The sequence below is a fragment of the Mytilus trossulus genome, chromosome 1 (assembly GCF_036588685.1).
Source record: "Mytilus trossulus isolate FHL-02 chromosome 1, PNRI_Mtr1.1.1.hap1, whole genome shotgun sequence".
In the NCBI taxonomy this organism is placed as follows: Eukaryota; Metazoa; Mollusca; class Bivalvia; order Mytilida; family Mytilidae; genus Mytilus; species Mytilus trossulus.
Genome location: NC_086373.1, coordinates 42,286,394 through 42,298,226, shown reverse-complemented (window position 1 = coordinate 42,298,226; position 11,833 = coordinate 42,286,394). Strand labels below are relative to the sequence as shown.

At 29.1% G+C, this 11,833-nt stretch overlaps 1 protein-coding gene across 1 annotated transcript; it reads right to left on the bottom strand.

Annotated features, from left to right (window-relative positions):
• Positions 1 to 1,212: 1,212 nt before the first annotated feature.
• On the bottom strand, positions 1,213 to 11,355 carry LOC134724859 (zinc finger MYND domain-containing protein 10-like). The gene is made up of 13 exons (XM_063588168.1): positions 11,162 to 11,355; positions 10,073 to 10,181; positions 9,302 to 9,415; positions 8,642 to 8,775; positions 7,788 to 7,866; positions 7,061 to 7,149; positions 6,524 to 6,624; positions 6,181 to 6,263; positions 4,787 to 4,876; positions 3,629 to 3,754; positions 2,828 to 2,949; positions 2,024 to 2,149; positions 1,213 to 1,432 (listed from the first exon to the last, which is right to left on the bottom strand). The coding sequence occupies exons 1-13, from the start codon at positions 11,257 to 11,259 to the stop codon at positions 1,336 to 1,338; spliced, it is 1,368 nt and encodes a 455-aa protein (XP_063444238.1). The 5' UTR covers positions 11,260 to 11,355; the 3' UTR covers positions 1,213 to 1,335.
• Positions 11,356 to 11,833: the final 478 nt, after the last annotated feature.

Genomic DNA, 11,833 nt, shown 5'->3' with positions numbered 1-11,833 from the left:
AGATCATTATTGTGAAATGAATATGAATCCTACTTAGTACTAAGTCTGACATGCTAAGCTTAATTTTTAACATTCTATTTCACAAGTTAAGTCTGCAGGCAGGTATGTCACTCTACCCAGATACACTAATATAGGAGCCAAACCAGTCTTGTCCTGCACCTCCTATTACAATGTTGTGTGTCTAGTTGAGAACCAGTAAATAATAATGTCAAATATTTGGTTTGGGCAAATCTGATATATCCTAACCTTGTTGTTGGCATGCTACCAGAAAACAACAGAATTGTTCCTCTTTCTGCAAGGCCTGAGGTCTTTAGCTTTAAGTATTGTATAGAACTTGTCAATTGTTGAAAAACGGTATGTTGTAGTCTACATGTCTTTAGGCTTTTATGTGCTGTTGGATTGATAACCTTTACATTTTCTTTCATTCATATTACTGTTTTAGCAAAAGATGCCTTTGAAATATAGGGAATAAAATTGTCACAAATTTCTGTAATTTATATGGTCTCCATAAATATGGGTGTTGACTTTAAATAAGAACTGTTCAAAGTAAAATAAAAAAAAACAATAGTGTGCTATTTTCATGATTTGATAATAAATTCCAACATAAATATACATAAATATACATATTTTATTTTATAAGGCCATTTCAGAGAAAAAAGTTATAAGGGGGTTGAGATGAAACTATATTAATGTGTTGGTGGAAAGGAACTATTAGATTTCTTGCAAAATTCGTACTGGTTGTGGATTATAAATAATTTTTATCTGAAATAGCCCTTAGCAAATAAAATATTACAAAAATAAAATCATAGTATAAAAAATAAATCATTTATATAATGAACACTAACCTCTTGAACATAACAGAACACATTTAAAAAATATAACAAGGTTATAATGCATAAAACAAAACAAACATGATAAACACCTCTTCTTTGTCAATGTGAAAGCCAGTTTTACTGAGGTTGTCCAAAAAAATTATCATTTAAGAAAAATATTTTGGTTAATTTGAACTAAGTTTAAAATTCAAAGTTGACACAAAACATATCAATCAATATTTTGCCTTACAATGAAAAAATATATTTTGTGGCTTTAGAGAAGTAATAATTTCTTAAAGTTATCTCCCTTTAACAGATGTAGATTATCACATGGCATTATGCATATCATTCATGGTATCATTAAGAAACCATTAACAGATCTTTGACCTTTTTTTACTCTTTTAAGGATTGAAGTATTAAACAAATATTCCTTTAAAAAATTGAAGGACCTTATCATAATATTTGAATTAGATGTGCAACAATGATTCAACCAAATTGTCAATTATGATTGGCTATACTCTGGTCAGCTGCTCTTCTCTTGTAATTTCAATTTCTGTAGAGATTCCTGTAACAGGTTACAGGCTGTTTTGTGTTTAGGCCAATGGTTTACTTGGCATTCACTGTAACAGAAAAATTATTTGAATTGTTAATGGTTATTTAAAGTATAATATTTTGAAGGACATACATTTTTGATAATTCTAAATATTTTTATGTTTTTTTTTGTCAATTATATGAAATATTTGAAGTTGGAATTGCTGAAAATTTAAGATTGGCCACTTCAATAGAGCATGCATCAAACTTGAACAACTTGTGACAATTAAAATAATAACCAAATTCTTTATTTAAAGAAACTAGAAGGAACACAGTAGGAATTTGTGCACACAGAGTCTCTTGTCAAGGAACATGTTTATTCATAATATGAACCAAAAAATGCAACTTTTCAACATTAATTTATTTTTTTATTCAAGAAAAAGAAGATACTTTTAAAAGAACTAATCACAGAATATGTTTTGTCAAGTTTAGTTTCTGAAGCATCAATTTTTTTTTATTTGATCAAAAATTAACTTTGAATAATACAAAGGAATCATTATTGCCATGCATTCAAATGGTCAAATAACATAATCATGTTAACAAATAATGACTCAACAAGCTAAAATAAAGAAACAATTTGAAAATCTAAATCAGCAAAGAATTCATATAAATATGTTTACCGTCTGCAATACCATTCGTTTTGACATCTAGAACATCTTTTACTAGCTTCTTCTCCACACATGGCACATTTTGGTGGCTCTGCTATCAAACTCTCTACTGCATCAAAATTGTATGTTTCTGCCCACCTGTAGATAAAATTAAAAACTTTTTTTAGTTTTAAAAATAAGAATATTTCAGACAATTTTTTTACTTTCAAAATTTAAATAAAATTTACTAACTTATTTAGAATCAAGGTTGCATTATAGGTAAAATGTTGTCATACACATCACTAATTACCATCATCTTTCATATTTGTTTTATCAATATACATATCAAATGATTGGTTGATGCATGCTTAAATTCCAGTGGAAAATATTCAATCTTAATTCAGGCTAAGTAAAATTGACAATTAATACAATACTACCTGTTAGGTCCTGTATAAAAGAATATAACTGAAGAAAGGCAAGAATTTAAATTGCCATTGATTATGAGGTTACAAAACAGTTGCCAGAAGGTAAATATTTTCGGTTTACCCCTCTTGGAGTACCGGAGATCACTCCCAGTTTTCACATGGAGTTCATGTTGCTCACTCTTTAGTTTTCTATGTAGTGCTATTAGAACTTGTTTTTCATTTGCTGTTATTCACATAGTCAGGATCATATCAGTTTCTCTTGACTTTTCAGTGTCTTCTTGAAATCTTCTGTCTCTGTATTTTTTTGTGAATAGGGGCTTATAGATTGCCTCACTAAAGGTCAAAATTAAAGTGAAATAACAAAACTAAATGAATAGATTGTGTTGTTATTAAATGTGAAGTTAAATTTTACCTTTTGGCCTGTGCTCTCATATCACTCTCAGATGGATTAAATACTGTTTTAGATTGTTTTTTGGCAATCTTCTTCCATCTTCCTTCATTTGCCTGCAGAATGTTGTCTCTCATTTCTGGTAGCTGAAAAATATATGGTATAAGATTTTACATTTAACAGATAGAATAACATGTTAGTAAAAATAGTATTTCATATTATACCTCTTTATAGTATTTTTTGTCTGCTCTATGGTCGGGTCGTTGTCTCTTTGACACATTCCCCACTTCCATTCTCAATGTTATTTCCTCTTTTTACAGTAATGATGCACTCATTATTTCTATTTGGAAGTGCCTCATATTTAACTTAATATGACACAATAATTATGCAAGGTCCTCCCAATGTCTTGAAAAGTATGTAAATTAGATCAATTCACAAACTTACTCCATTATCATACACAAATGAACCAAACAACATCCAATATCTGTAAGCTTAACAAAAAAGTTTAAAAAACTGTAGAGAGTTGCAAAAACAGGTAACTTTAAATAAATACCATCCTCTTTATTTGTAGAGACATACAATTGATCATAAACAACTGCCTGAATTAATTAAACTAGTACAAGGTTATCCTCTGCTCACAGTTATTCAGAAAATACTATTTAAAGTGTTGCCTACTCTCATTCCCAATTACTTACTTACAAAGTAGTTGGACAGAAGGATCCCTTTATAAATATAGAATTCTTGACTTTAAGTGTGAGTTATGAAAAAATTACCTGACCCTGATTTAAATATCCATAATGCTTTACACAGTAAAGCTAAACCAACCTGTTCTAGAATAAGTTCTTTCTTGACAGCTGGTGGTTCCATCATAGACAGATGCTCCAAGTATCGGAGTAATTCTCCTAGCACAGGAATCTGATCTAACATTATCTCTGTTAGGTATGCTCTGAGCTGTAAATAATGGGGATTTTATTATGAAAATCTTATAATAAAAAAAACATGATATGATGTTAATATTTTTAACAGTGGGTGTTCCACAACTAAGATGAATTTTCTATAAAAAACATATCAGTCATTCTCATCATGATGCTTTATATTATGTGCAAATGACTTGTTGTCATATATATAAACAATATTCACTTTCTATATATTTTCTTTTATATTACTACAATTTTGAGAATATTATAGATGCCTTTAAACTAATTTCAAATAGATATAATGAACAACTGATCTTTTGTTAGATACAATTATTTTGATTATTTTACCTGTGTTAAATGCAGGGTTCTTATAGTGTTCCATCCTAACAGTCTACTAAGCCTCATTTAGACAATTTAAAAAGAAAGTATATCAAAGATGTGACACCAAGTTTGTGGACTGAGTTGCTTACTTGATTCTTTTTAGAACCCTGCATCTGTCATTGTTTGAACATAAATCAGGCTGCTAGTTTTCTTTTTTTAATTGTTTTACAATTGTCATATCATGGCCTTTTTTTTATGTATTTTTTTTTTTTACCATTTTCATTATCATAAAGCAAAATACAATAGACAACTTTCGAGTTCGATGCATTTCCATCAAAAACTGTGGTTTTAGAGAATGTCATTTGTGCGTTTAGGGGCGTTGTCACTTCCGCTCCAGTGTTGAGCGAGTGGTTGGAAAACTATAATTCTATATTGTACGAATTATTCTGCAAATTGAATTCTCAAAATTGACAATCAGCATTACTGTCATTAGGGAATTGTCATTAAGTACCTACATAACAACCATTATTTCTAGTTTATCCTGCACAATGACGATCACTCAGACGCTTGATGAACGTAAATAGTGCAGGGATACAGGCGACCCCCTCTATCTGGTAAATGACGTCATAAAGGCGTGTATAATTGAAGAGTTTTTTCCGGTGACGGATGAACTCGAAAGTGGTCTATTAGGTTCTAATAGCCAAGATGCAACAACTTTTCAAAAATTAGAAAAAGTTCAAATTACCTTAATTATAACATTTTTTCTATATGAATCTAGTTCATATTTCTGTTGACATTGTGGGTCCATCAGAAGCTTGAATATGGATAACCATACCTAAAACATAACAATTGTAAATAAAACATGAGTCTTTAAAAAAATGTAATTACAAAACTTGCCCAAACTATCATCATCTACCTTGGAGTTTATGTTACACTGAAGAACAACAACAAAAGTGGTGTTCATCTGACACATAATTCAAATATAATAAAATAAACCTTTAGTTTACTTATTACCGTCATAAGCATTATCAGTAATGTTTCTTTTCTTATGTTTATTTGTTATTATAAATAACATGCCTTATATTGTCCAATGAATGGTATATTCTAATATGACGTCCTTATTACGCTTTGTTAACAAAGCCATGTTCTAATGAGCACAAAAAATATGTTTGACACATGCGCACGGACTTTTTATATTAACGTTATTTCCATCGTTATCCTTTTAAATATTTACATTTAAGCAGCAATCATAAACTTTTATTATATATTTTTATCAAACAACATATATTTACCCTGGTCATAGTATTTAAACTTATCAAATATGAAATGTAATATACAAACTCCTCGGGGAGGAAACTGGAACAGCCAAACAGTCTTACAGTTTTTCCGTACTCTTCGACCTATAAATATATTGTATTTTTCATGTGAGAATCGAAATAATTCCTTTATGTCATGCTCTATGCTCATTTTAACATGGGTAGGCATTATATTTGACCACATTTTACAACTCGCTAACGTTCAGTGTAAAATATCGACACTTATAATGCCTACCCATGTTAAAATCAGCATAGAGCATGACATGTTGGAATTATTTCTTGAATTAAGCATATACAGTCATTGGATAAAAGTGAGTTCCCACTCAAAAAATGTCCTATTACTTCAACTAGAATCAAATATTTTCAAAAAAATATTTTCAAGTAAATACATGAATGATCTATATCAAATGAATACCATAAGATGGAGAAATGTTCAAAGTTTTATTGTTTATTTAACCATGAGATATTATTCAGTCTCATTATAATATTACGACGAGGTGAACACAAATAAAAATATTTCTTGAAAAGTTGCTATACATGTATTCTAACCAAATTAAAAACCGTGAAAATTTGCATTTGTGTTTAACCCATCAATTAAATAAAAACAACCTCACCACAATTATAGCCAAATAGAGCATACAAGTTCAGACATTTCTCCATCTTGTGACATCTGTTTTATAAAAATCTGTCTTAAAGTTACTAGGTAATGCTTTTTTGAAAAATTTCGATTTTAGTTGAAATGATAGGACATTTTTTGGGTGCTCACTTTTGTCCTATGACTGTATATCCCTTTTAAAATACATAATTGTATTAATTCACTTACCTGTCCCTCTATTTTAGTAAGTTTTAAACTATCTTCTCTACTTATTTCTTGCCATTTGCTATCTATATATTTAAATGTTTTACCTGAAGAAAAAAATATTAGAAAAATATATAGAGTTGTCTCCCATAGACTATTCAACTACTGGACAGTTCACTAATTGAAATGGTAGGTGAAATATATGTGTATACTTATTATTTTATAAGATTTTCATTTTGTTCTGCATCTTTAACATACTAAATGTCTTCATAACAAAATGATACCTTTTTCTGACTTTATAATCGCCTTTACAAAACATAAGGGCAAATAATTCATTAAACTTTACACAAAAATAACAAGAACTTACCATCTTTTTGTCTTGTCCATGGTGGATTTTCTACTAAATGTACTAACAGTATTGGTATATCTAATGTATTCAATATTCTGGTTGTAACACTTAAAGGTGAACTGAAAAAAAAAAAAAAAACAATATTGAAAAATCATCAGACTAATAGCTGAAATTTCTCACATGTTTACCTACAGTTGCTATGCTTTTATGTTAATTTGGTCTTTGAAGGAGAGTTGTCTCATTTGCAATCATACCACATCTTCTTATTTTGATATCAAAATTTTAACAAACAATGAAATGATTTGTAGACATTATTTGTTTCTGCATTTTTGTTGTTTCTTGTATGTCCATTATTTTTTTTAAAATAAGTACAATGTATCCCCAAATCTCTCTAACTTCCTAAAATCAGCAATTATATTACTAATTAGGAATCATCCTTCAGTTTTGTTGGATAAACATAAAGCTAAAAGTCATCAAAATTAAATTCCATGAAAAATTGTTCAAATAAACTACTTTACAGTATATTTACATATGGTACTTTCTATATGAACTTACTTATCTATACAATCAGTTATATATCTTAACAATGACAAGGATTTAATACAAATTTCAAAATTCAACTTCTTTTCTTGTTTTTCTAACTCCTGCAAAAGAAAAAGCAATAATAAAGATTTTTAACACCCTGTGAGTTGTCAATTTTAAGCAATCAACACTGACAGTTTATTTTTCTATCGGAGACACTTTGTTTTAGTATTCAAATTGGTCATGTGAACCATTTACTTTTCAAGTGTTCTGTATTAATTTGTATATATTTTTTATCTATAAGAAACTGCTAATCTAAAAAAATATTTGACTGTTGATATAACCTTATCAAGTATGTGACTGCCATGTCCAAATTTAACCATTCTTGTTTCCTAAGATAACATATTTTTGTGGTTTTGATTTTGCTTTATAGTTTTGATACTGAATTGATCAACATGTATAACAAAGTTCAGTTGTTATGTTCTATTGTGTTAGTTAATCAAAAAATTTATCTAAAATTAATTAAAACAGTAAAATGTAACTGTATGTGACTTTATAAACTTGCGTCTTCAAAAATCTTACTTCGTTGTTTAGTCTTCATTTTTTTTATTTGAGCTGTTGTCCTGAATCATAAATTTTAAAATATAATTCTTGTTTGATGCTGCTTTTCTTTTTAGATTGGTTGATAATTTTCTTCTTTCATATCTGATGTTTCAATATTGATCTTTTTACAGATTTATATAAAATATTTAATTCATACCTCCATATTAGATGCTGAGGACATACTATTTAAGGCATCATTAGTATCAATTTCTTGATCATCAAAATCTTCTACTGTTCTATAAAAATAAAATATATACTAAAGAAAGTATAATCGAAATTCAAAATGCCATATACTCAATCAGGACAGTAATATTTTAATGTAATATAAACATGTTTTGCTTCACTCTAGACAGATGTGTTGATAAAGAATTTTAACATACATGTATTTATGTAATATTCTGATATAAATAGTTGCAGGAAGACACATAATTCTACTCAGTAAAATTATTTACAGCTTATTTCCTAATGCATGTAAAGCAAAACTTTGGTTGGCTTGCTTGCTTTGTTTGTATAATTGTTTTTACAAGCTTTGTTAATAAGATTTACATCTTTAAACAAAATATATATGCATACATGTAGTTTAACCTGTTTATATAATGTTTGAATTTAATTGGGTGTTATCCTAATAATTGTCCAATATGAAAACAAAGCAAGCAAGCTAACTAAAGTCTTGCTCTACATGCTTTAGGAAATTAGCTGTTAACTACACACAGCTCTGTTTTTGCTTTAAAAGTCAATGCCTTGGTGTAGAAGTAGAAAATTTAAATTTCATTTTTTTTGGTTAGACACTTCTTATAACAAAAAACATAACCTCAAGCACTAGACCATCAAGAATGTTCCTCTAAACTAAGTTATTATCATACTGACAAAAGCTAAAATATTTGAAAGTTTAACTAACCTCCTCCTATAATTTGTAGACTTGTGAAATAACCCATTTAAAATATTTTACAGAGTAAAGTCATGGAATTGAAAGAGTAGTTTAGTGAAAGATAATATTTCTACTACATGTACCTTGCTGTGAGTTGTGTTAGTTTTCTGTAGCAGTAGTCTAATAAATCAGGTATACAATTCTCTGCACTCTCACACATCTCTTTAAAATACATTGTAGTCTCTAACAGGTTCACCAGTGTAGCCTCATGAAATAACTAAAAATAAAGCTCAGATTTACAGGCATAAATTTAAATACATACCGGGTACTTTAAAAATTAAACATAAATTGATTAATTCCATCACTTCAAGTAAAATAAAATATTAAACACCACCAGCAAACATGAGCAATGCATGTTTCCTTATTGCAGATGCAGAAAGTTAAAATTTTAGAAATAATAGATTATAACTGTGATCGTAATTGAACTTCATAAACCAACTTTGTGTCTTTTCTTTTGATAAGGGACATAGACATTACCTCTACAATTAATACTTAAATAGAACTAAAATAACTAGAGACGTTCCTCAAAGAAGTCAGTACATACAGACATATTCTATTTTAGAATACATCTTAAAGCAGAATAGAACATATGGTATTCCCAATTTTCTTTCAAATCATTGAAGCGTGTGTTTGTTTGCAAAATCCAAAGGTTCATGTCAATCTACTTCAACAATCATTAAAATATTTTAAAGACAATACCGGTAATTTTCTATTCATAATTTTTATGCAGTGCATTTACTCACAACCATGTATATGGGAAATGTAGTTTTTGGTTCAAATTCCATCTCAATTAGTTCAGTAAATATCTTCTCTTTCCAGATCTCTGTTGTGAGCAGGTCTTTAATCAAAACATCTGTCTGAAATGAAATACCAAATGCCTTAATTAATCTGGATACAAACGATTTGAAATGAATACAACTTAAGATTTAATATTACTTTTATAACTTTTATATTATCAATGCTTTCCTAGATACATTTTTTGTTATGACTTCAGCTACATTGTAGATAACTATGCAATGATTTTGAAATTTACACATTTTACATACATTTGTAGTTTCTAAATGATTTAATTGTAAATTCTTTCAAAATATCCTTATATAAAAACAATGATTAAAATAGTAAAACCATGAAATTTACTTCAGTGTTCTCCCTATGCCTTTAAGCATCATGGTATTACCCCCGTAATGTGATGCTATCTAAAGTGGTTTTCTTACAGATTATGTTATGGATGTGATGCTATAATTTTTAGAAACAAGATGGTATTTCAATCAGAGTTCAAGAAATCTTTTTGACCCTGGTGGTCCTTGGAGAAAATCTGCTGGTCCTCATTATTAATTCTATTGAAAGATACTAAAATTGTGTCAGTCCTATGCAAAATCCTGAGGACCACCACTTTTCGTGAACTCTGTTCAAAACCCCCTGTTTACCAGGATGCTAAATGAAATATCTGGGGATAACACTGCACTTCACAAAATAAAACAATTTTAAAATAATCATTACATATATAGGATTACCTTTCCATATGATATGAGAAAATCTTTAATAAACTCATCTTCTTGTACAGAGGCATTTAGTACTGCCTGCATATTTATCTTTTCTATCATTTCATGCTGTCTTCCCCAGCTGAAAAAGTAATATAAACACACTTTGACAGTTCATGAACATTACATTTCAGTCAATGAATTTGAATAAAAGCAAACTATCCTAAAAACAAGGAATTATTTGAATATGGAATAATTTTGAATTCTGGAAATTGATTAGTATTATGTATGATGAAAACTAACCCAAATAAATAGGGTTAGCCATGTGCGCATGACTAAAGTTAATTTTACTTTCATGATCATTCCAGTATGTACTAACTAATAACCTCCCTTAGCTATGTGCGCATGGCTAACCCTATTTACATTGTAGTTGGGTTACTTTTCATTAAAAATTTCCCATCAATATTCCAGATTAAAAAAATCCTTGTTTAAAAAATAAATACTGTATTTCGTGGTTTTATAACCTACTATTTCCTGACTTGAGCATAACCTGTTAAAGTAAAAAAAAAATGCCGGTATATTTTTGGGATACAAATGTAGATCATGTACATTTTGTATTTTTGAAAACACATTTAAGTCATATAATTTAACAAAAATCATATTGATCATGCAAACAGGACAAATCTTTTTAAGTATGAACAGAAACATCAAAAGACAGAAGTCGTTTTCTACTTATGTCTTAAACATGTTAAATGACAAAAGAATTTTAGCTCTATTGCGAGTGATGGGACTTTATCACTAACAGTTATGAGCGAGTGGCACATGCAGGCTCAATATTATCCTTTATCTTTGATAATGTATTTTTTTCATTTGGCAATCATCTCACACCTGGCAAAAGAGATATTAGCAATTTTATAAGAAAAAAATAACCAGGGAACATGGCTTTTCATAGACTATTATAGTGACTCCTACAAGTTAAAAATCAATCAGTTGTGATATTAAATATTCATAACTATGATCTCTCACGTAATATTCTATAGTATTTAATGCAGGTTTCTGGAAAATTCCATCCTAAAAAGCTGAAAATGATGGTTGTTTATCATAGCAACACAATTTACTTACTCATAATTTCCTATTTCTGCTACTTTAAATGTATGTAAATGTTCCACATACGACTCTGCCTCTACTGGTAACAAAACCTGACCATTTTCCGAAGTCATCTTCGTTATAAAATGCTTTTTATCTCGAAAAAATATGATAAAAACAATTTGTAACAAAAAGCGTGCAGCCGCTTGTTTGTAAACTTCCGGTCTAGATTCTTCCGAATGACGTTCCGAATGAAAATTTTGCAGAATGGCGGGAAGCTGAAGGACAACTCTTGTATAGATTTTCTCTGAAACTTTTATATAATTTAACAGTATTTTTTATAATGGAACTTTCAGTTTGTATTGTGACATAAGAATCAAAGATATTTTTTTCATCAATTTATAAACTCATAACTTAAAACCACAGAGACAATTCATTGATTGTGTGTAATTACATGTATTCAGGAACATATACTGTTCCCAGATGTATTATATAATATAATACAGAATATCTGAAACTTTTTATAGAGATATATTGTATTGAAACTCATTTACTGATTAATGAGGGGGACAATACCTTTCTGTGTTAGCCTGTAATGGTCCTTTTCAAGGTGTTGTTAACTGTTATCTGAGACCAATTTAAGCTGTTAACTCAGTTTTTCAATCAATTTTGTTAACTTTGTTAACTGTTAGTGTTAAGTGTTAAGTG

Coding starts and splice junctions, on each gene's coding strand:
- LOC134724859 (XM_063588168.1), bottom strand. CDS start 11,259: ATGACTTCGGAAAATGGTCAGGTTTTGTTACCAGTAGAGGCAGAGTCG. Junction 7,150..7,787: donor CCTCAGCATCTAATATGGAG/GTATGAATTAAA, acceptor TTTCTTTTGCAG/GAGTTAGAAAAACAAGAAAA. Junction 2,150..2,827: donor ATGAGAGCACAGGCCAAAAG/GTAAAATTTAAC, acceptor TTTTATCTACAG/GTGGGCAGAAACATACAATT.